The sequence below is a fragment of the Corvus brachyrhynchos genome, unplaced genomic scaffold, assembly GCF_000691975.1.
Source record: "Corvus brachyrhynchos isolate BGI_N302 unplaced genomic scaffold, ASM69197v1 scaffold101, whole genome shotgun sequence".
Taxonomy (NCBI): Eukaryota; Metazoa; Chordata; class Aves; order Passeriformes; family Corvidae; genus Corvus; species Corvus brachyrhynchos.
The window spans coordinates 22713069-22737607 of NW_008237239.1; the positions used below are offsets into that span (position 1 = coordinate 22713069).

Here is a 24539-nt window from a genome sequence, read left to right on the forward strand (position 1 = left end):
GCGATGGGCGGCGGGCTGCGAGGGCACGGTTTGCTCTCCGCTGCCCTCACGCTGTTATTTGCCTTTTGGGGAAGAGACTGCTCGGCTTTCCTTTGGAAGGAAGGGAAGAGCGCCGTCCTGTATTGGGGGGCTGGGAGCTGTGCACGGACCCGGCATCCCGCCCTGCTGCGGGAGGATGCGGAGGGAATCGCCGCTCTCCTGGGAGGGGGGTACTTTATCCCCCGTGGCAGCTGCAGGGCAGATGGGAGGGGGCACCTGCAGCGTGCTGGGGGCGGGCTGAGTTTGGGGGTGTTGCTGTGGAAGGTAAGCAAAGGCATATGCGTGTATCTGCGGAAGGCGAGCAAGGACGTGGCGTGCGAACGCCAGCGCAAAGCCCTGCGGATGAAGGGGTGCTGTGGCCCCCGGCCCGCCCACCGGGGCTGGCAGGTCTGCCGGGGTTGGAGGCAAAGCTGCTGCCCCGGAGGGGAAATACCTGCCTTTGCCTTTGTTCCCCAGAGCCTCCTTCCCCTGGGAAAGATGTGGGACCGTGCGGTGCCAAGCTGCAGCGTTTGTTCGCACGTGTTCCTGTGCCTCTCCTTTTGTCTCCCCGGCTGCCCTCAGCCGCTCGCTGGAGCTGCTCCTCCTCCCCTGCTCCGGCTGCTGCTCCTCGGCTTCCTCACGTTTGTTATCCCTTTCTGTCTTGCCCAGCAGTTGAGGCTGATGCGAGGCGTGTTGCCCTTCCTCAGCACCGGGGCCAGGGGTTGTGTTCTGGTTCTCTAGGGTTTGTTTTATGGAGCGATCTCCTGGGGACCATGACATTCCTCACAGAGCCAGTGCTTTTCATTGCCAGACATCTCCCGAAAACTGCCGGTCTTACACCAAACACTTGTGGTTTTATTTATTTCCCCCACAACCTCTTGAATTTGCTTGCTTTTTCCTCTGCCCACTGCCAGTTTTTGTACCAGCAGAGCACACCCTGCTGCTGAGCATCACACTGTAAATGCATGAATTTCACCAGAGCACGCGGGCCCCTTGCTTTTTACTGGGGAAATCCCCTGCAGAGCAGCCTCTGTGCTCGCATCAGTGCATCGAGCATTTCTGCAAATTGTGCTGGAGAAATTAAAGGGAGGCCCAGACCAAGTCCTTGGCTGTGTTTGCTGTACCCCCCCCTCCCCCTTTTTGTTTTGTTTCCTCAAGTGAAGAGCTCTGAATGACAGTGGGATTCTGGGTGCTTGGCACAGAGCAGGCACCCAGGCCCTGCAGGACCAGCACCAGCTTTGCCTTTTGCTTCCAGCTGGAACCGAGCGGTTTCTGTTATCTGAATGTGCAATATGAAAGCCAATCGGTCTCTTTTTTTCTTAGTTTGTTTAGGAAACTATGGTCTAGAGATAGGTGAGCAGAGAGAAGTTGTGTAAACAAGGCCTAGCCTGCCTGGAGGTTTCATTTTCCACACAGAGAAAAGAGTCTAAAACTCTGTGTAGAGGAGATTACTCACTGCTTCTATGGTTGTCTTAAAGACTGAGCCAGCTCTGCTCTCTTTTGTACACCCCAGTGCCTTGAGCCCCAAAAGCTTTTGTGTTAGGAACAGCCCTGAGGAGTCCTCCAGGAAAACTCTAGGTAAAAGCCCAGATGGGTCCAACTTTCAGTGCCAAAATTGCATGTGACTTACAGACACATTGAGAGCAATCGCAGGGTGGCTGCTGTGGTGCTGTGAGGGTAACTGGGTAATCCAAGTCCTGGCTTGTGGGAAGAGTCCATCTGGAAGTAAAAATGTCCTCTTACAGTTTGGGTAGATGGTTGGTTGTAGTTAGAGCTCCCAGCTCTCCTGGTTCCATGCTGTGGTCTTCGAAGCCCTTTCCTTCCTGCTCATGCACGGAACTCTGCGGTTGTTTTTGGCTCCCTCCTGTTAGTGAGTGACACATGGAAGGTTTTCCTACGTCGTTAGTTCTGTATCATCAGTAATAATAATTGTACTGCACCGAGTATTATTAGTACAGCAGCTGTTTGTGTGTGTTATTTGGAGCCAAACCACTGAAAGGTTATTTTGCCTGGTGGGTAATTGGAGTGATGCCAGGATGGTACCTGTTGTGTCTGAGTTTTAAACAAGAAGAGGACTCGGAAAACAAGTGCTTGGTGTGCAGCAGGGCACTCTGGAGCTGCACTTTAAGGAGGACTTGGGAGATGCTTCTGTCCTGATCACAGAATCATGGAATAGTTTGGTTTGGAAGGGACCCTGAAGATCATCTCATTCCAACCCCGTGCTGTGGGCAGGGATGCCCCCCACTAGACCTGGTTGTTCAGAGCCCCGTCCAACCTGGCCTTGAACACTTCCAGGGATGGGGCTCTGGGCAGCCTTTCCCAGGGGCTCACCACCCTCATCACCCTATCACTACAAGCACTTGTGAAAACTCCCCTCTTCAGCTTTCTTGTAGGCCCACTTCAGGTACTGGAAAGTCTTATAAGGTATCCCTGGAGCCTTCTCTTCTCCATGCTGAACATCTCAAAATCTCTCAGCCTGTCTTCACAGAAGAGGTTCTCCAACCCTCTGATCATCTTTGTGGCCTGCTCGCGACCTCTGACTTTATTTGGGCTCTGGTGTTTCCCTTGAATTTTGTCTCTACATCCTACAGGCCACTCAGGAATTTCTTCAGGCTACAATCCTTGGAGCTGCCCTTTTCATCTTGTGTCTGACATAGATTCTCCAGGATATGGACAGTTTGCTTGAGAAGTGGCTCTCAAAGGGACTGTGGAGTGAGGCCAGCAGCCTCTTGTGCTGCACAGCCTCACAAGGGCTGTGTGAGGCTGACCTTTTTTTTTTTTTTCAGTAAAACAGATGGTCTGAGCAGCAGGGCGATGAACTGGTTAAGCTAGCTAAATGCTCCTTCCATGTCTGTCCCTTGTGGGATATCTCTCCAGCAGCTTGTCTGTCTTACTAGATTTTCTTCTTAGACTTTGTCCTAAATAGTATCCATCTCTTGATCTAAAGAAAAATAAAAAAGAAAAAGAAATTACATGTGTTTACCCAGATACTCCTTTTTATCTTGGGCTTTGTTTTTTGTTTTGTTTTTTCCCCTTGGTTCTGCTTGAATTATTTCATCTTGGCCTAATGTGCTTTTTTCCTAGTCGCCCATGTTTGATGGCAAAGTCCCTCACTGGCACCATTACAGCTGCTTCTGGAAGCGGGCTCGAATTGTGTCCCACACGGACATTGATGGCTTCCCTGAGCTTCGGTGGGAAGATCAGGAGAAAATCAAGAAAGCCATTGAAACTGGAGGGCCTGGAGGAGGTAGGTGGAATTACTCATGATGTTTGGAGTTCAGCTGGAACTGTGCTCTCTTCTGTTGGACTGTTATTATGGTGATTTGATGTCCATGTCCCTTCAGCAAGTGATGTCAGAAGAACTGTTGAGGTGTCTCCTCACTCCAGGGCTAGGATGCTGACAGTATCATCCAGAATGTTAAATCAGTGAGGGGAAAAAGCCAAGTCAGTTGGCAGATACATTGAAAAATATTTCTTGTTATCATGATTGGTGTATTTAGTTTTCAGTTCTTTAATGTTAGCAGATGCTGTTGTAGTGTGTTGTTTTTATGGTACCTTCAGTGCAGTGCATGGTTAGGGTGGCTCTTGGATGCTTTTGAGCATGGACTGCTTGTCTTGCTCTGTATTCAAGTTCTGGACAAATGAGTGGCTGGAACACCAGAGATTTATTAATGCAGACTGCTAACAATCTGGGGCAGAGAATAAGAGAGTAAGGGAATGCATATTAAAGCTGAACTCTGTATTTGCTTTGTTCTCCAGGAAAAGGAGGGGAACAGGAAGGAGGTGGTAAGTCTGAGAAGAGCTTAAATGACTTTGCTGCAGAATATGCCAAGTCTAACAGAAGTACTTGCAAAGGCTGTGAGCAGAAGATAGAAAAGGTAAAAAGTTCTCCATTTCATCTTTTCTCCCACCAGTTTCAATTCAAACAGTGGCTTTTATAATTGCTTCCTGTCTGTCCTACATATGGAAAGCACTTGCAGAGCTGCATTTCTCTGAGGAGCAGCTGTGTCCTGGACAGCTGACAGTAAAGGCATCCCTCAGGCATGGTAGCCTGGGCTTCAAGCCTGGTGATCCCTCCTTTCACTTGGGTCTTAGAGCAGGCTGGGAACGCTGCTCACCAGCATTTCTGTGGCAAGACAAACACCACTAACTGCAGCTTTTCCTGCTTATTGCTGGACTGCAAACCAGCTACTTGTTGGACATCTGAAAAGTAATTTGCAGAAGACAGGGTAAAATCATATTAGCGTTGATGTTTGGGTGGTAGGGACATAAAGTTAATTTTTAGATTTGCTTTTATGAGGCTTGTTCATGAGAGTTTCACTTGGTAAAGCTTACTGGAAGCTGGAATAAAGACAACAGGATTACCCAGTTTGAGTGGATTTTGAACAGAAAACTACCTAAAAAGGTAACTTTTTCAACCTAGCAAGAGTACTGAAGAAAGCAGAGGAACTGTAGTGAGAGGGCTTGAACAAAAGTTGCAGACTTTGATAGAGGAACTGTTACTGTTTTACAGATGTTTAGGTAACTTGTTAACATCCTGCTCCTTCCAGAATGGCCTAACAATTGCTCTTGTGTCACTTTAATCTACCTCAGGGCCAGATCCGGATTTCCAAGAAGATGGTGCATCCCGAAAAGCCCCAGCTGGGAATGATAGATAACTGGTACCACCCGGACTGCTTTGTGAGCCGCCGAGCAGAGCTGGGCTTCCTCCCGGCCTACGGGGCCACCCAGCTGCTGGGTTTCAGCATCTTGAAAGCTGAAGATAAAGAAACTCTGAAGAAGCAGCTTCCAGCTACCAAGAGTGAAGGGTAGGTGGTTAGTGTGAGAAATTGTGTTGTCTGGAGGAGCCATTGCCTTTAAATACATCCATGATAAATGTTTAGCAACGTTGTTGTCTCTGTTAAAAGAATATTGGTCGTAGGAGGGTTTGGTTCTTCCTGTGGCCTCAGGCAGATGACAACACACGTTCCCTGTCCCTGGGAACATGCAGTCCAGTTGCCCCCCGTGACTGCCTTGAGGAAATGCAGAGACCTGCAGCTGTGACTTGGAGGGCTGATGTAGGGCTTTCAACCATAAAATAATGTCTGTGTAGTACAACTGGATACTGGGCTCTGCATCTCCTTGTGTGATACTGTTATCAGCAATGGTTTCTCTGCTCAAGAGAATTGTTAGAGAATTGATTTGACATTTCTTGTCTATGAGCTGCTGATCTGTGACAGGCACTGAATCTGATAATGGTGTTTATTGGCCATGTAGTGCTTACACTTGGATGCTTTCGTTTGCTGAATCTGTTATAGTGTGTCTGAAATTTCATTGCCTTGCATTGAGATTTACTGACAGAGAAGTGTTTCCAGGTGACTTGTTAGCTTTGTGAATCTTTCTTTGTTAATGAAGGCTTTTGTTACTTGTTCTTGAAATGACTTTGCCTAGAGTCAAACACAAGCCTTCGTAACACAAACCAGTGTTGCATTGTCCCTGGGGAGGAAGGAACATAGGGTATATCTGGATCCTACAAATAAGAAAGATCTTGTAATTGGAAAACATTGGGCTTCTCTGTGTACATTTTAGACTGAATTCAGCTTTGCTTTTGCAAGGAGTCACCGTGAAAATGTCCAGTGAGGCTGATGTTTGTTCCGAAAAGCCGTGTCAAATGTGTGGCCATGTCAAATCTGTGCAGTCTCTGTCAGTATTGGTCCTTCAGATGTGCAGCTGATGTGTATGGTGTGCAGTTGCTTGGCAAGCCACTGCTCCAGAAGCATTTGGCAGTGATGTGGGGAGGGTCCTGCAGTGCCACAGGATGGGGGCTTTGGCCAGAGCCCTGCCAGGTTCTATTCTGTTCATCTCACTCAGCTGAACTGGCAGAGACCAAGAGGGTCTGTGTGCATCTGTTGGGCAGCCTGCTGTCTTTCCATGCAGGGATTTTACCTCTGTGTGCATTGCTTGGTGTAAGCAGAAGTGCAGTATTTTAATGCACTTAGAGCTTTTCAAGTAGTCCTTTGCTTTTTGTGCTGAGATGCGAGTTCTGCTTTGTCCTAGAACAGTGAGTTTAATAGGGTTATTTGTAGTTTTCTCCCATGTCCTCAGCAAAGCTCTAGAGATTTGACTGTGTAAGTGCTTCTCTTGTCTGTCCTGACTCTGCTTTTCTGGCCCAATTCTGGGATGCAAAATATGAAGGCTTTGTAAAGGAAGGCCACAAAGTAGTTTGCCAAGTCACTGTGTAAATAAAAGCCTAGAATTGCAGTGGAAAAAAAGCTTACGCTGGTGATGTAGAGTAATGTGAACCAGGATCTCACACCAGAAAAGCAGCAGGATGTCTCATCTTTCCTGCTTTCTGAGCACTGCCTGAACAAGCCCCTCAACTGTGAAGTTGCTGCCTGGCTCTTATGCTCCACTACCTTGTGCTGTTTGGGCTGTGTGCTTGAGCCAAGGGTGGTAAGGGTCAATTGGAAAAATAGCTGTCTGTCAAACAAACTGCATGAGCGAGAGTGTAAATAACAGCATGAGTGGAGAGGTGTGGTGTGCTAACTATCTGGTGATTTGGCTGCCAAGAAAGCACAGGAGTTATGGAGAAGCCAAAAGAGCACTCCAGAAACTTGAATGAGATGCAGTTACCTCAGATAATTCACCTTGTGCATTCGATGAGATAACAGAAATTAACAACAGAACTTACAGCCACTTGCAGAAATTATGTTAATGTCTGTTGCAAGTGAGATTCTCAAAATGATCTTTAAAGATATTTCTAATTGTGCTGTGTTCAAATTATATTTTGACTCAGAAGTCTGTGCAACTCAGATGTGACACATCCAAATTCAGGTGCTGCTACTGCATGTCCAGCCCATACTCCGAGGAGAATCTCAGATTTTGGGACTGCCCTGTGAGGCCTTTGTGTAAGAGTGGCATTGTGACGTGCCTTTTCCAGATGGGAGAGGTGAGGTGCCAAGCAGGGCTACCAAGAATAAGTTGGAAAATCCTTGTGAAGGCCAAATATGGGAAGATTTACTGCAAGGGTTGTGGCTCCTTTCCTCAGCCAGTTCTGGGTGAGACATGCAGCCCTCCCTTGGGCTATGGGCTGTCCTGTCTGCAGCACTCTGCAGACCTGGGAAAAGAGGCTCTTGTGTCCTTGCCTGTGGCTTCTCTGTGGAGTGAGTGCCTGTATGCTGGTGTAGGAAATGCAGTAGCAGCTTGTGAGCTCTTTTTGACAGTATTTCTTTGGTAGTGTGTGTTTTGCCCTCCTGCTCTGAGCTGTAATACTTCCTGTATTTTCTGCCTCACTTGTTTAGATGGAATTGCTGCCCAGGACAGGAGCAAAGTGTCACTCTGGAGATGTTATGCAGCACTGGATTAGCTGCAGAGGTTGCCTGAGGCAAATGCTAAGTGCTCAGGTCTGGCAGTGCTTTACAGGGAGGTGAAAAGGGGAGTTCTTGTTCCTCCCTTCGTGGGCTGCTTGCTTTATCCAGGGTTGCTGTGACTGTCCTTTCCACCTTTTCATTGTAGGGAGGGGAAGAGGGGAACATGAAAAATAGAGTCGATGGTCAGGAAGGGCCACGCTAGAGTTGGGACAGTTCACTTCCCTCTTCATCTTCTCTGAAGTTGGAATAAATCTTGTGTGTTCTCCATGAAGGTGAGAAGTGGTTTGCATTGCCAGGGAAGTACCAGTCCTTCCAGGCAAGGTATTGAGCTGTGCCTGTCAGAGGTGTAAGACTGTCCCTTCCCCAGCAGGAGAAAGGGTGTGCACAGTAGCACCCCACTGCTGTGAGCAGCACACAGTGTTGGGGCTCAAGGATGGAAGACCCTTGTGTGCGTCTTCTTGATATGTGTCAGTCAGGGTGTATTTTACTGATTGTTCTAAAATGTGCTGTTCTGGGAAGATGCAGGATGAATTCAGCTTTGCCATTCCCTTCTCCAGGAGACATAAGATGATTAGTGTTTGCTTTAGCCTTGGGCATAGCCAGGCACAAAAGAGAAGGTGGTGACCAACAGCTTTGTGCCTCCCTGCAGCTGGGATGATTCCTCCCACTCCGTGGTTTGTTCCAGTGGCTGGAGCAGGTACAGTAATCACTCTGTCTTCCAGAGCAACTGCTGTCCCCTTGACTGGGAGGAGAAGCTGCCAAAAGTGTGAGTCGCTGCTGGAATTTGGACGCTTTCCCTGGGCCACAGGGCCTCTCAGCAGAGTGATCGCCTTCCAGCGGCTGCTGGGCTGGATTTTCTCCTTTTGGAGACCAGGAGACAAGTTACGTTGTGGGAGTGAGTGCTGGCTTGCTGGAGGCAGCCTGACTGTCAGCCGACTCTGCAGATATGCGGGGCTGGGCACCCTTCCTAAGCACTTGCCTCATTAAACCCCTGGTTCGGGAAGGTGAAGCAGAACGCTTTGTACTCAGGCTGATCAGTGTTTTACAGATTCTGTTGTGTACCCCTGGCTCTGTTAAAACTTGAGGAGATCACTGCCTTCTTGGTGGGGCTCAGTGGATGCTCTGGTCTTGCTCCCTGCAGGGGCTGCAGCCAAGGAGGAGAGAGGACGTGCTTAGCCTAAGGACTTTTGGAGGCACTGCTCTGTGCGTGCTGGAGTCAGTCCTGCCACCTTGGTTGCCGCTTGCATGATTTAGAACACAGGATGGAGTTTTTCTCAAGCAGCTGCTGGCAGCACAGTGTGTCTGTTTCCACGGGGCAGGGAGATGTACAGCATAGCCCCTGCTCACTGATGGCACCTGGCAGGGGCACAGCTGGAAGATGAGCTCTTGTGCAAAACCAGCCCCTCAAAGTGCTCTGAACTATAGTTTGGTCAGAGGTGCTAATGATGGGCTGTTGTGGCCACTGCAAATAAAATGAGCAGTAAGCCCAATTTTAGGGCCAGGAGAGTTACTAGAACTTACAGGTCTCATGCAGGAGTCTCTGGGAGGAGAGTGCCTCTTGACATCTTCCTGCAGCATCTTTATAGCTGTCATACAGAGTTAGTCTTAATGGGAGCAAAATCCTAGAAAGTGAACTGTTTAAAATTGCAAGTAGGAGAGCAATCGAGCATGCCAACTTCATGACTTAACCATCAGCCACAGCTTACAAAGCTGAGAGAGGCTTTCTTAAAAAGAAACCTGGCTGATGTTTTGTAACTGAAAGCAGCTCTGTCAAAATGGAGTGTGAGATCCAAGCTGTGTTCATGCTCTGCCTCGAGTTGCAGGCCTGTCCTACCTCAGCTGGGGCAAAATTTCCCTTGGTGTCCTCACAAGGAGAACACACACTCCAGGCAGACAAAGGGGATGACATGCCTCTGGAAATGTAAATTATCTTTTTCAGAGGTCCCTTGTCATATTGAAGTCTGCCAAAATCCCCCAGTTTTCATTTGGCTTTCTTTTTCCAGTCTTTCTTGAGTAGTGTTTTCTGTAACTTCTCCCTTCAGCTCTAAGGCCTAGCAAATAGCAATAAATTTACACACACGCAACTCCCAACAGTACATCACAAAACCATTGTGAGCCTGGAAGCATTTTCCAAGCAGAAACTTGCACCTGTTTGATTTCAGAGGCCTGACTTAATTCCAGGCTGAAGAGAAACTAGATGGGAAATACCTAGTTTCCCAGTGTGTTAGCTCCTTAAAGTTACCGTGTTTGCTGTCCTTTAATTCGGTATGGGTTGTCTAAGCTGGTCAAGCTGTTGATTCAGCTGAAAGGCACTGTGGTCTTTTAACCTGCATTGCTACACCTCCCCACGTTTGGAGAGCTGTTCAGGGATCCTTAGGTATGCCTTTGGTGTAACTAATACAAGTGTGGATGAATATGCCTGAGAATGTTGCAGTCTTTCACGTGCTCTTCTCCCACACCGTATGGTTACCCCGTGGAAAACCTCTTAAGTGTAACTGACCTGATTGAGGCAGCTCACATTGCAGAGCCAAGTGCATGTCTATAATCTAGCACTGAGGAATTTGAAAAATGGGTTTGCCTGCCAACACTGAGGATATTCAAGTCTCTGCAGATAGCAGCAGTCAGTAATCTGAGCTCTGGTAACTGCTGGACAGCCATTGCAATAACTTCCTTTCGTGTGTGTGTGGTTTTGTTTTGTTTTTCTCTATTAGAAAGAGGAAAGGAGAAGAGGTGGATGGAAACGTGACTGCGAAAAAGAAGCAGAAAAAAGAAAAAGAGAAAGAATCAAAGCAGGAAAAACAGCTGAAGGTGAGTTTTAGCTGCTCACAACCTAAGAACTGCTTTGTTGGAAGAGTGCAGTGTCAGGCACTCACTGAAGAGCTGTAGCCTCTAGAGAAGGCAGTACCTTGTACCCAGAGAGAGCAGTTGCAGCACAGACGCTCCTTGTGTCCTGGCACAGGAGGTGCCGTGTCATTGAGGCTTTGCTGAAGGCAGTTCACCCTGCCCCTTTCTCTCAAAAGACAGGAAGGGTGTTCTCTAGGACTTGTGCTTATTGGATTTAAATAGATTAGGTTAAATGCCTTTCTTCTGAGAGGCTGGTTCTGTGCTCCTTCCTATGTCATGTGGCTGTGGTGGCTGGAGCTTGGAGCCCGAGCACTGTTGCAGAAAAGCTTGGAAAACAATAAATAGCTCATTGTAAAAATTAAACAGAGATAAAGTGTGCAACTAGATTACTGAAAAATCAAATCTTTTTTACCCTCTGGGGAGATGTGTTCAGTTCTCGGGTACAAATTGTGATAGATCACAGCTTTCTACCTTTCACTTTCTAGAATATTGTGGGAAGAATTCCCAGTAGAGCTTCAGGAATTTTGAATTTATTGAAAGTTCCCAAGAAAAAAAACTAACAAGCTGCTTTTGCTGCAGTTGAAATCTTAATGGAGCTGTAGAGAAACAGCATGTCTGGCTTTGAACAAAAGTTTTCTTTTTTGTTGCGTTGGCAGCACCTTAATTTTCAAAAATCCCAGCTGAGATGTTTTTAAGGTTTTGCTGCTGCAGGGGAGATGTTTAGGACAGATCGAGGCATTTTGTGGATCACGGTTAGCTTTGGGTTCACTTTTTTAACAGCATTTCATCAAGCATGGTCATTATCACTGAAAATTAGACCATTTAACTCATCAACCACCTCTTCCAGGGTAGACTACATTTTAACTGTAGCCAGCAGATAATATTCAGAAACCATCTGAGATATTTTAGGATGCTTCTTTGCTTCCTAACCCTTTCAAGTTTTGTAGAAAGGCCCAAAAGAATGTGCACGCTCCTGTGCACTGCTGCAGGTGTCTGTTCTGGTAGAAATTCCTCTAATGCTTAGTTATCTTAAAAGTACAGTGGCAATCAGCATTTCTGATTTTTGTTTTTGATGCAAGGCTCAAATGCAGCTACATCCCCACTGTTCTCAGTGTCAGCTGGGTAGGTGAAATTTGCAAAGAATGTTGAGAGCTTTCTAAGTAAGGGCAGTGATATTTGAAGGATGTGATTTTAAGGATCTGTTTTAGGTGTTTGGTAAAGTGTGTGACTCTCCCTTTTGGTAAAGTTACTGGTTCTTGGAGCTCTTAATCTCGCAATCTGTGTTTAAGATAACATGGATTTGCTAAAACCTTGTGTACATACTGTAGTTTTAGGAATGTTCTTAGCTACTTGCAATCAATTGCTTTTTAAGCTGCTGGGTTATGTCAACAGGAGCAGACAGAGCTGATCTGGGGCATCAAGGATGAGCTGAGGAAGGTCTGCTCCACTAATGACCTGAAAGAGCTGCTGATCGCCAACAAGCAGGAGGTCCCCTCCGGGGAGAATGCCGTGAGTTGGTTGTAGTTGCTCTGCGTGTGTGCAGGGTCTTGGAATCGGTGAAGCTGACCTGACCCAATAGTGCTGCAAGGTCCATGAGTCTGAAGAATGTTCCTAACATAACACTTAAGAAAGAGATTTGGTGCAAAGCCCAGTCCTTCTCTCCCAGGACTCTGGTACTGCTGTTACACTTGCTTGTGAAGGGCGGTGTGGTGGTGAGTGATGCTGAATTCAGCACCGTAGTCGTGGTGTAGTGCTTTTATTCTGCTATTCTCAGAGTGGTCCATATATTTTTTTGGTGCTGGCTCTTCATGAGCAGGTTAGTTAAGGCACTGCACATTCCCTCCCTCGACTGTTAAATTATGCAAAATGAAGCAAAAACTGTACAAATTCTTTCCCAGTTTCTTTTCTAAAAAGAGTCCGTTTCGGTCTATGTAACTTGTGAAACTGCTCTGTTTCAGAGCCACATACTGCTTTAAGTATTTGTATTTATCAAGACTCTTTAAAGGAGTGTGGGCTGGGGTGTGGGAAGTGTCTAGACTCAAAATCATCATGGAATACTCTTAGGCCAGAAAACCTGGACTTGTCTGAGCCTACATTCCCACCTACCTACTCATGTGCTCAGATGCAGTAGCTGGTCTTCTCCCTGGCTGTTCTGGCATGGCAGCCTGGTCAGGTGCTGTGTGGTAGGTATGTTCTGAACCACAGGATTATAGAATGGGTTAGATTGGAAAGGACTCCAAAGATCATCTCTTTCCAGTCCCCCTGCCAGGGATTGGGCAGGGATACTACCCCCTAGGTCAGGTTGCTCAAAGCGCCATCCAACCCAGTCTTGAACACTTCTAAGGATGGAGAATCCTCTGGGCAACCTGTTCCAGTGCCTCACCACTCTCAGAATGATGAATTTATTCCTAATATCCAATCTAAATGTACCTTCTTTCAGTTTAAAGCCATTGTCCTGTCACTACATGGCCATGTAAAAAGTAACCTCACTGCTCTCTTGTAGACCCTGTTTAGGTTCTGAAAGGTCCTTCTTTTCTCCAGGCTGCACAATCTCTCAGCTTGTCTTCACAGGAGAGATGCTCAAACCCTCTGGTCATTTTTGTGGCCCTCCTCTGGCCTTACAGGTGCGGGTCCATGTCCTTGTTCAGGTGGGAGCCCCAGATCTGGACGCAGTTTTCCAGGTGGGGTCTCATGAAAGCGGAGCAGAGGGGGAGAATCACCTCCCTCCTCCTCGAGAGGAGAGACTGAGCCAGGGGTGTGAGCAGGAGAAACCTTGTGCCATGCCTCTGAGGCATCATATATCCATCAGTGCGGGTGAAGGCTTGGTTTATGCTCAGAGTGTGCGTGATGTGCTGGAAATGCCTGTCTGCGTGCCAGCAGCCTGGCAGCTGTGTTCTTGTGCAGACCAGGGTAGCACAGTGCGTGTGCTTCCAGCCTCCTCCTGCCATGACCTGCTCTGTGTTCTTTGTTGCTTTAGATCTTGGACCGAGTAGCAGATGGGATGGCGTTTGGAGCTCTGCTGCCCTGCGAGGAGTGCAAGGGGCAGTTTGTGTTCAAGAGTGATGCTTATTACTGTTCAGGAGATATCACTGCCTGGACCAAGTGCGTTGCTAAAACACAGACTCCCAACAGGAAAGACTGGGTAATCCCAAAGGTGGGTGTTCACTGCATATTTGATGTTCTGAAGCACATTTCTGAGCTGATTGAACAAGCAGCAGTCAGTGCTGGATGCCAGAGAGCAGAGTGTGCTGCACTGCTGAGCAGCTGTGACAGCGGCAAGTCCTGTCACAGCCACATCCCTCCAGGAGCAGGCAGCTAATGCATAAATAAACCATATTTTTTCCAACAGCACTAAATTGAAAGAGATGTTGCTGATTTCATTCGAAACTCATCATTTACCCTCTTCCAGCTTTGTTTTCTCAGTAAAGTGAGGTTTTGTCCAGCTTAGTGTGAATATCTCAAAAATCATTTCCAAGATGTGCAGTAAATACCAACATCTGGCTAGTGCTCGATTCATCCTTTAAATTTTATAATAATATTTATTGGTTTTAAACTCTGGTTGTGCTTCCATCCCACAGGAGTTTCGGGAGATTCCTTACCTGAAGAAATTTAAATGTAAGAAGCAGGACAGGATCTTCCCTCCAGATGCTGTGACCGTGAGCTCAGCACCTCCTCCCTCTGCATCTGCTCCTTTGTCAGAGACCGTGTCTGCACCCAGAGGTAGGTGTCTGACTGGGCATGAATTGGTGGAGTTCAGGATGATGTTCAGGCTGCCATTCCCAGCCAGACGTGCCACCCTGAACAGTCCCACTGTTCTCCTGCCCTCAAGCAAGCAGAGCTCTCCTGGTAAAAAAGTGTCTCGTGTGCTTCATCTTCCTAGCACAGGCAGGCCCTGATATGCTGGGTTGCGTGTGGTCATGGGCTTGAGGTCCTGTTGTTTGCTCACAGATCATTTTGGGTGTTTCTTGATGGTGAGGAAATGATGTGTATGCAGAATCAGAAAGGTAATGGCTGATGTTGCAAATTGTATCTCAGGGGAGACCTGCTTCAAAATGCTGCCTTGCTTGGTTTCTTGGGGACCATCCAGGGATGTCCATAATGCCAGATACTCCACATATTTTTAGGTTTTAAGGGCAAGAGGGTTATTCAGGGGTTTGTTTTGTTTCTAAATCATCACTGAGATTTAGCTTTACCAATCACTGACTCCCTTTATGGGAAATATGCCAGCACACAAACTGGCAAAAAGTTGGACTTAAGAAACTCCCTGTAGGTTGCTGGAATGAGTTGCATGCTTTGATGATAAAGTCTGTCTGCTAAGAACTATGCTGGCTTCTTTCTTATTCAGCCTTTCTAGTTCTGGCCATAGTTTCAGGTGCAGAGCATTATTTGTTACTTGGTTAAAAAGGTGGGACTAATTCTGCAGTTAACTTTAGCCAGATCGTATTATTTTAGCGATGAAGACAAAGTAACCCAGGTCTTGTTGCTGATTAGCAAATTGATTCCAGCCCGAGTCCTCTGAAAGTAACCTCAAAAGGCTGACTAGATTTAAAGCCAGGTTGCTTTGTTTGCTAACAACCCAACTAATCTGAGTTGAGGGGAGAAGAGGAAGCACAACCCTTGGCTGGTCAATCAGAGTTGATAGCATTTATCTTTTAGCAGTGCATATATACTCTTGGACACTTGCCATGTCCTGAACCAACCTGAATTGCAATGTTAACACAATATGATGGAGCCTCAGATGGTTACTAGTTTGCTTCTGACTTGTTATGGGGTTTGCATGATAGAACCTTGTATTGTCCATAAGATCAAGACTGGGACAGTGTTGCTTGAGAGATGATTCTCTCTGCAGCCTCTCAAAAAAAGACTTCCTTTTGAAAAGGCAGGAGCTTTCATGTGGCAGTGAGTTTCTCCCATGCTATCCAGGCATCAAAAGAAAAGGAAAGCAGAGCACAGTCCCTAGTAGCACAGTGCTGAATACAGACTGATTCTTTTTCTTTTTACTTAACAAACCAAGAAAAGGGCAAATATGCCTACATACCATTTCCCTGTCTTATATCCCTTCTGTTTGTTGGCAGCTGCAGAGCTTTGTTGTCTTTCCTTTGGGAAGGGGAACACCCTCCTGCTTGCTTAGCACAGGTCAGACCTGCTTGGCCCCTCATCTCCCTGCCAGCTGAGCCAGTTGTACAGAGAGGGGAGGATGCTGTCCCTCTGTGCTTGCTGTTTGTCCAGGGGACTCTGTGCCTGTTGCTAACGTGTCATTTCCAAACCTTTAGACAAACCGCTGACCAACATGAAGATCCTGGTTGTTGGGAAGCTGTCAAAGAACAAGGAGGAGGTGAAGAGCATTGTGGAGGACCTGGGAGGAAAGATGACAACAACAGCTAACAAGGCCACCCTGTGCATCAGCACACAGAGTGAGCAGCCGTGCCTCGGTTACTGGTGGCTCTGCTTCAGAGCTGAGCAGATTACAGAGGACACTTGTCCTCAGAGCTGTCTGGGGATCAGTGTTTGGATTAGGGGGAGAGTTTTATGTGCACACATGGCCTGAGTGTGCTTGGAAAAGTAAAGACAGATGTGTGCTGTTTGAGTTTTGCTTACCCAGCGAGTTAACCCGGCAGACTGTGCCTTAAGGCTCTCTTGGGTCAGTGGCAGCTGGAGTTTGTGTGCAGACCATGGTGGAGTGCAAGCCACCTTCGTTGGGATGAGGGGTGCTGGGGGCTGTGTCCATGCTTGCCTTGGAGAAACCCCAGAGCTGACTGTGGGTGCCTGAGGGCAACTTGTTTGCTCTGCTGGCAGCTTAGAGCCTGCTCTTGTTCTGTGTTGGAGTTGTGCACACTGACCGCTGAGGTGGGAGATCTGCTCCCATCCATCAGAAAGTCCAGCTCCAGCCAAGCTCTGCGAACGGGAGAACTGGACCAGCCAGGTAAAACAGGTGTGTTCCTGTTCTAGCCCAAGCTGCAGCTTTGAACCAAGGAGGGACTTGGCTCTCCAAAGAACATGGTGAATACGAAATGTAGTGGAACTGTGCTTTCACAAAGTGTTACAGAGCCCTGAATCATGGCCAGAGGGAGAGGCTGAGGTCTAAAACCTCACTGATGCATTTTTTTCTCCTTTTCCTATCCTGCCTCTGCAGAGGATGTGGAGAAAATGAGCAAGAAGATGGAAGAAGTGAAGGAGGCCAAAGTCCGTGTGGTCTCGGAGGCGTTTCTTCAGGATGTGAAATCTTCCAGCAAGGCCTTCCAGGAGCTTGTGTCTCTCCATGCGCTTTCACCTTGGGGTGCAGAGGTGAAAATGGAGCACGAGGAAATGGCTGTGGATGGGAAGAGCAGCAAGCCCCCGAGTACAAAGAGCACTGGGAAGGTCAAAGAAGAACAAGGTGAGGAACAAAGCAGTTGTTTCTCCACAGACCTGTTCAGAACTGTGCATGCACAAAGCAAACCTGGGTATAGTCTGTCCTTACTCTTTTATTGAATTTTCTGCACTTTTTCTCGCGGTAAGGTTATATAATGGACATCAGGGCAAGACTAGCTTTAAGTAAACATGAAACTGTCTCCTGAGCTGGCTCTTGTTTCCCCCACTTCAGTCTGCCCAGGCTCCCTGCCATCAGTCCACTCTCTTCCTCGTAACACATCAGCTTCTCTGCCAGTCTGGCTCAGTGTTGCAGCTCCAGGGAGCTACTGGGACACCAAAAATGACAGACTCTACCCAGGAGGTGTTAGAAAGTGAGAAAATACTGAGGTCCAGCACGTCAAGTCTTTTTAACAGGAGGAAAAATACTGGTGGCATTGCTCACCAGTGCCATTGATAGCTTGCATTATTAACCCTGGATGGTGAACAAAACCATCACATTTGCTCACTTCCCTTCAGAACCTCTTCTCTGTGTCCTCCAAGTGGAGGTTTCTGTCATACAGTTGGGTGTGTTATTGCCAGGCTGTCTCACCACAGTAGCATCCCCAGGGAAACCAAACATTCCTGTGAGGTTTTTAAATCCCAATTTCACATTTGTGGTTGCGTTTATCTGCAGTGCAGGTGAAAAAATTATACAGTCCACCCCTTGGAGCCAGGAGAAAAGAAATAGAGAGAATCTGGGGAAATCTAATTTCTCACTTACTTGCTGGGGTGGGGGCTGTGATTTGGCTGCTAGAACTAGGTAAAAAAAAGCCGTTGAAGTCCGTGTGCTCATATACCAGGAATCTGATTCACCTTAGGGTGATAATTATGCAAATTGAGAATTTTAAAGATTGATTCAAGTCAGACTGTGTTGCTCACCTAAGAAAAAAATTAACTGTCTTTCACTGCAGGACCTAGCAAGTCTGAAAAGAAAATGAAGTTAACAGTGAAGGGTGGAGCAGCAGTAGACCCTGATTCTGGTGAGTGATAACAGTGCCTGTGCCTGCACCACCCACAGTCTTCAGGATGCGTGATGGTTTGCAAAATGTTTTTTTCTGTGAAAGGATGAGGGTTCCATAAAGGAGCATGAATTTTTAAACCTTCTTCATTGCTGTCAAAGGAAGCATATTGATTGGCATCTGATGCTGGATATTCCAGGATTTTCTAGCGCAGCTTTCAGAAGGACCGCTTAAACTAAGGCATGCACCTTGTTCAGCTTTAGGATCTCCTGTCAGTGGAGTGAATAAAGGCCCAGCCAGCAGAGGACACAGGTTTGGCATGAGCATCTACTGATGCTGCTCTCCAAACCTGTGGTGCATGGATGTTCTGACAATTTGTACTGCATCCAAGGCCAGCCTTTGGTTTTCGGTCCATTTGCTAATGGGACGCCTGCAGAGCTGCATCTCTCCTGAGGATTCCTTCTGCTGGTCACACCATGTTTGATCTTAGATTTTATATCATCCTCTATCAAAGGCTACAATTTTTTGCCCTCTAGTTCGGGTTGATGTTCACTCCAGTTTATCTAAAGGTGTGTGCTCACAATTCATTAAAAGGAAAACATGCTCCAAGTAGTTTTGAATGAGCTGTGTGGTCACTGTTTTTGCAGTATTTTTGTTAAATCACACTGCTGCGTGAAACACTTGGATGAGTGCAAATGCAGGAAGGAGAGCTAAAACAGTAACCTCCTCCTCTGGGTTCTAATTTGTTTCTCCTCTGCAGGTTTGGAGGATTCTGCTCATGTCTTTGAAAAAGGTGGGAAAATTTTCAGTGCAACCCTGGGACTAGTAGATATTGTGAAAGGAACAAATTCCTATTATAAACTGCAGCTGCTAGAGGATGACAGAGAGAACAGGTGAGTTTAGTTTTCCCTCAAAATACTTTTGTTCACTTTTTTCTAATAAATACTGGATTTTTGACACTCCAAAAGCCAAGTATGAGTAAAATGTCTTTGGGGAGATAACAGATTGGTATAGTTACTTGAAAAAAACCCCACTACAACACAAACAAAAAACCCCAAAAAACTAAAAGAACTTCTCCAAACCTACCAAACAAGCCACCCATGGAGAAATCTGATCTGCATGGAGACATTCTTTGTCGTGTTGACAAAACCTAAGGTGGGGTTTTTTCCCCCATATTCTCTAAGTTAATTTTGTCTTCTAATTGCAGAGCTGTAACCTTGGGAAACAAAACCAGATTCTGGCTGTTCTACCACAGTGTAATGCTGAATTGTGTGCCCTGAAGCATAACAAAATGCACGAAATAGTCAGGAGCTGATCGTGTGTTTAGCTTTCCAGTCTCATTGGGTGCATGGCAGAGCTGTCCAGTGGTTGCATTGCTAATTAGATGAAGGGATTTAGAGGGTTCTTTAAAATGAAACTGCCCCTGCCAAGCACACAAATGACACAGAAATCCAGGGTAACAAGGACCGTGGTTCAGCTCCAGATTTATTGCACTTTACCATGTTTGTAATAAGCTTTTGTTGCTGCCTCGTGTATGAGGTTGTATCAAGTGTGGGATTCAGTACGTGGAGGGATTTCAGTGCCTGCATTTCGTATGTGGCATATTGGAAAGGTTGATTGATTGTATCCCCATAAATACTGCAGAAGCTCACCCAAGGCGGTGTCAGTAGTACAAACAAATACTTGATTTACTTCTGGTTTCTCTAAAATGCTGAACTCTGGGGCCCGAGGCTTAAAGATGCGTTGTCTTTGTTTTTCAAATATATGACCCCAATAGTCTGAAGATTTGTATTTGCAAAACATTAAGATTGAAGAGATGTTAGCCTCTTTTTTCCTGCTGGGCACCCATTTATCCTCAGGGATGTAGTTCTGGTGTGTTAACGCTAGGCATTTTTATGCCAGTTCTTGGACATATGGTGACTCCTCTGTTGATTTCCCACAATCACAGATAAGTGAGCGTGTTCCATAAAATTAATGGTATGCCAATGGCTGATAGCACTGGAGTAGCTGATGCCTGTTCTTTTCTCCCATTCCATTTCTCCAGATACTGGGTGTTCAGATCCTGGGGCCGTGTGGGCACTGTAATCGGCAGTAACAAGCTGGAGCAGATGCCATCAAAAGAAGATGCCATCGAACAGTTCCTGAATTTGTATGAAGAGAAAACTGGCAATTCTTGGCATTCAAAGAACTTCACTAAATATCCCAAAAAATTCTACCCACTGGAAATAGATTACGGACAGGTAACCCTGAAATGCCCCACTCCCAGGTGGAGCATTGTTGAGATTCCTCGCTGTTGCTGTTCTGTTCTGTGCTTATTCTTGGATCACTTGCACTTAACAAACCAGGGGAATGAAGTGCAGCTGTTGCATCTTTTCTCTGCTACAGGAGAGAGCTGTAGATCAAGGAGTACCATCCTTTAAAATAGACCTGCTGGGAAACTAAGGATTTTTCTGTTATCAGATCTGATGTTCCTTCAATGCTTGTTCCTGTTTACTCTGTAATTTTAAGGATATTAATCTGAATTTAATTCAGCAGTCAGTTCACATACATTCTGTCTGAAAATGTATTTTTTTTTAAATTTAAAATAGATTCTACTCATCTGTCTACTGCCTCCAAAATCCTCCCAAATGCTGAAGCAACTCCTGTGCAGCATTTCACTTAATGCACATATTGAGCAGGCTGAGAAAGAGAAATTATTCACTGCCAGTAAGATTTGGCTATTTAGACAGCTAAGCTAAATAAGAATCCTCTTCCTTCTTTCCAGTGGGGGTTTGTGTGTTTATTTAAAGGCATACCTGTAACCTGAACTATTTTCAGACTAAATAGTTGAATGCTGTTAATAGCTATAAGGTTGCTAGAGAACATATTTTCAAGACATTGTGTTTTCCTGTGGCCAGATTAATGGATGTCATCTTTCAGTGCAAAGCACTCGAAGCTTGGCTTAAATTCTGGAAATTTGAATATTGCAGTGGCAAAGTGTCTGTTTCAGTGTAATATACAGTGTTACTCAAAGCACCTGGCTGATTTATTCATGTAAGGCTCTCTCCATGAAGGCATTGGGATGGTATTATGGCTAATTGATGATTCCCGTACACATCTACAACAGTTTTTATTACAAAAACTTGGTGAAACTAGTTATTACATCTATTTTGTCATAAAAGCAGCAAAGTAAACAGTCATTTTTTCATATGAAAGTCTCTATGCAGCAGAAAGCTTGCAGAAAAAGTAATTAATACTTGCTTGAGGTGAAGCAGAGATGCAAAGAGAGTTCCTATTCCCTTCATTCTTCCTTCTGCTTGCTTTTTACAGTGCCATCTCTTGAAATAACATCTGCCAAATTACTGAATAGGTGGTTTTTTTAAGCCCACTTTGTTCCAGAATGTCAGAGCAGTGTCCCACGCTCCCCATGAACTTCAGGCTAGTCATAGTATGCACACACTAAATTGGTTTTGAGTTGTTGCCATGGCAGCCAGCCTGTTACTTTTATCCTTTGTGATTTTGCTAATTCTGATACTATTTTTACCTTTCAGGATGAAGAAGCTGTCAGGAAACTGACAGTAGGTGCTGGGACAAAATCAAAACTTGCTAAGCCAATCCAAGATCTTATTAAGATGATCTTTGATGTGGAGAGCATGAAGAAAGCAATGGTGGAATTTGAGGTGACTACACACATTCACGTTTCTCCCTTCTAACCTTCCATCATGCACAAACAGAAGCAAGTTCTTTGTAATCCAGGGTGCTTCATACTTCCCAAAAGTCAAGTGTGAGTTTTAGATCTGTCTTAAAAAAAAGGCAAGAGCCTGTCTGGAATATACCAAGCCCTGGAAGTAGTAACTTAGTAATGGCACATGCAGTTCTTAAAACACAGGTGCATTCTTTGTCTATCAATGTCTTCAATTTAACAAGCCTATGAGAGAATTGTGTGCCAGTCCTGGGATCAGTAATCATTCTGTGGTTTTGTTTGTTTGTGTTTTTCTCCAGTCACACGTGCATAGTGACTGCTGTTTGCTGAATGCTCCTAAAGTATTAATACAGATAACCAGTGTGGTGGTCATATGACACTGGTGACACTCCTTTTTTCTAAGCAGGGAGCCACATTTCGGGGCTGGGAAGTGCACAAATACCATGGATTTAGGTAGCAAATGAGATGCAACTCAGACTAGAGAAATGCTGCCAGTTGATAAATGCACTAATGGAAGTGTCTCATCAAAGTCCAGATCCTCTTCTGCACAGGGTGGACTTGAGATTGTTTCAGTTGTATTTCTCATTTGTTCTAATAAAACTCTATTTTCATCCATTCTTCTTTCCTCCGTACTTCTTCATCAATCCTTCTATCAAGCCTTCAGAAAGTGGTTTGGTAGCATGATCTGTCTCTCCTTGCACTGTTTTACTGGTGTGCAGAGATCCTGCTGTTTTGTTTTAAGGCAGCCATTCAAACTAATTCTAAATAACAAATTTCAGTTTTTTTCAGCCAGCTTAGTTATCCTGCCCAAAGACTTCATATTTAAGTTGCTGCTCTTTGCTCTCTGTATCATTATTTGGTGTATCTACCTCTCGGAACAGTTTTGCACCATTTTCTGCAGTTTACCTGAAAGCTTTCATGGCTTTCCCAGCATTTTATAGTACCTTGGGTTAATTATGTTCTCCTATATCTTCAGTGGTGTTTTAAATCAAAGTCTTGTAAAATATGAATAATTTTTTTGTAACTGGCTAAAGACTCTGAACTGATCATCATCTCATATCATTTGGTTTTGTAGAACCCTCTTGAAACTATGTTAATTCACACCATCTGCAGATCTATAGCAGAACTGAGACTCCAGATGGGCCAGTCCTCCTATTAGATTTATCTTCCTGTACTGATGCTGCTGAACAGCTGTTTTCTGTTAGAGGAAATAATATTTTTTCTAATTTGTGGTTTCTATGTGTCCTCCAGAAATGACTGTTTAGTTCCTTTAATCAGCCTGATCATAAGTATTTTGTTCCATCCAGGCACCTCTTGCTTTGCCAGAACTGTAGCAAATTCTTAGTCTTTCCATTGCATGACAATGGATTTATCTGATGTATTTATCTTCCTGCTTCTAACTTAGCTTTCAAGAATTTCACCTCACCAAGCATACAGGAGTTTATTACAATTACCTATGTCATTGTTTTAGATGAAATGGCTTGTTAGAGGACTGAGTCTACTCTAGTGCTGTGCCCTCCCTTGCCTGGGTGGAAGGCAAACATCTCCCTTGCCTCTTGTGATGATCCTGGTGCGCACATCTGTGATGCAGAGCTAATTCTTCCCATTGCCCTCAGTGCACCTAGCAGTAATTTCAGTGCTGTTGTTTTAGGCCCAGCCCTTTGGCTGCTGTGCTCTTTTGGCACATCTAATGATAAAGCTTTGGGTGCAGTTTAGCTTTAAACCAGAGCTTAGCTCTGGAGGACTCTGTCTACCTCCCGTGAGTCATAGGAGATTCCAGCCTTTGGCTGTTTGTGGGCTCTGTCGGAATTGTGCTCCTAAATCACGTGACTGGGGGATGTTTTATTTTTTAAGTGTTAGTGTTTGTGTGTTAGTTATTATATGTGTTAGTTTACAAGTTTATATAACTTACAATTATTATAGGTATTACAATTATTATAGGTTATTATATTCTGCACATCCAAGTTAAGTGGCTCATTTTACTTTTATGTGTCCTGCATGATTTTTCAGCTAATAATGACATAATACAGATTGGTACAGGTGGTACTCAGCAAGAGAGTATTGCCCCCGAAAGTTTGGGAGCTATAAATCTATTGCAGATTGGTTTCGTTAGAGTATTAATCTTGGCTTTGTGCCTCTCATGTCCCCAAGTCAAGATCAGTTTTGAAGCCTGTCTTCCCTCTTGCAGCCTATCTTGGCTTTTCTTGGTATCTGGCTTTAGGTATGCTTAGCTGTCACTGAAGGTGAAAGTTCCTAAGCCCAGTACAAGATGGAAATCTCCATGCAAAATCACTTCAGGTCTTTCATTCCAGTGTCTGTGGCTTAGAAGAGCCTTCTGAGTTCATCTTGCAGAGAAGATTTGCATACAGCTGGGTTTCCTAGATCCATAGTGGATAAATAATGTGGAACTTAGCCAGACAGTGTGTGACAGTCATGGTTTCATAGGATCTTCTGTCCATGAGCTAAATCTTAAATCCATCAACTTCAGTAAAAACTAGTTTGACCTGCAAGAGTGTGTGGTGAGTACTGTCAAGAGTCTAGAGGGTGTAAGTATAATCTTTCTAAAATACTCCACTGGGCTTGATTTTTATTTAACGTTTTTGCATTCAGATGGTCCTTTAACAATGTAGGGATTTCCAGCACTCTCCCAAGATCCATCAATACACAAAGAAAACCAACATCTAAATTAAATCAGTGGATAAATGCGGGCAACCAAGACCATTGCTTTAACTTAGTTGAGGGGTTTTGGCTCATTTTTCATAAATGAATATGAAGCACCTCACAGCCTCTTTGCATTTGACCGTTGATAATTGTAGGGTAAAGTTGGGAGAGGGTGTCTGGATTGTACCTAGAGACACAGGTGATCTTATGAACAAGAATTACTTCATTCAGTTTGCTTCTTTGCCAGCCTTAAGTCTATGGTTACTTATGTGTTCAAGGAATGCATCTGACATGAGGTTAATATTAAACTTCATGCCAGACACTTAATGTCCTATCTTTGTGTTGCCCTAGCATGTGTGCTCGGCTTCCTATTGCAGTATTCCTTTGGTTATAGGATGTCTTCTCAATGGTGTGTCCTTCTGATGTAATTCCTCAATCCACAGGGTCTAAAATGTTTCCATTCTTTGTGTGGTCAGTCCTATTAGCATGGAAAAACTAGTTCTCTAGAAACCAGAGAGGGAATGCTGCAGTGGTTTAAATGTAGCAAAATTTGGGTTTAATACTTATATCTTTATCAGATTGACTTGCAGAAGATGCCACTGGGAAAACTGAGCAAGCGACAGATCCAGAGTGCAT

General features: G+C 45.2%; 2 protein-coding genes across 2 annotated transcripts in view; both read left to right on the top strand.

Moving 5' to 3' along the window:
• The first annotated feature begins 2046 nt into the window (after nt 1-2046).
• PARP1 (poly(ADP-ribose) polymerase 1) overlaps nt 2047-24539 on the top strand; it is a 30083-nt gene continuing 7590 nt past the window's right edge. The window contains exons 1-15 of the mRNA XM_008630567.2: nt 2047-2112; nt 3103-3265; nt 3778-3896; nt 4612-4826; nt 10079-10175; nt 11604-11720; nt 13189-13365; nt 13790-13931; nt 15485-15625; nt 16345-16587; nt 17513-17581; nt 18321-18453; nt 19605-19800; nt 21091-21219; nt 24482-24538. Of these exons, the coding sequence (XP_008628789.2) occupies nt 2047-2112; nt 3103-3265; nt 3778-3896; nt 4612-4826; nt 10079-10175; nt 11604-11720; nt 13189-13365; nt 13790-13931; nt 15485-15625; nt 16345-16587; nt 17513-17581; nt 18321-18453; nt 19605-19800; nt 21091-21219; nt 24482-24538 (2064 nt within the window). The remainder of the gene's footprint in view (nt 2113-3102; nt 3266-3777; nt 3897-4611; nt 4827-10078; nt 10176-11603; nt 11721-13188; nt 13366-13789; nt 13932-15484; nt 15626-16344; nt 16588-17512; nt 17582-18320; nt 18454-19604; nt 19801-21090; nt 21220-24481; nt 24539) is intronic.
• Nucleotides 18915-24539, top strand: part of LIN9 (lin-9 DREAM MuvB core complex component) — a 58134-nt gene continuing 52509 nt past the window's right edge. Inside the window, exons 1-2 of the mRNA XM_008630391.2 lie at nt 18915-18919; nt 19420-19423. The gene's annotated coding sequence lies outside the window, so the exon portion shown is untranslated. The remainder of the gene's footprint in view (nt 18920-19419; nt 19424-24539) is intronic.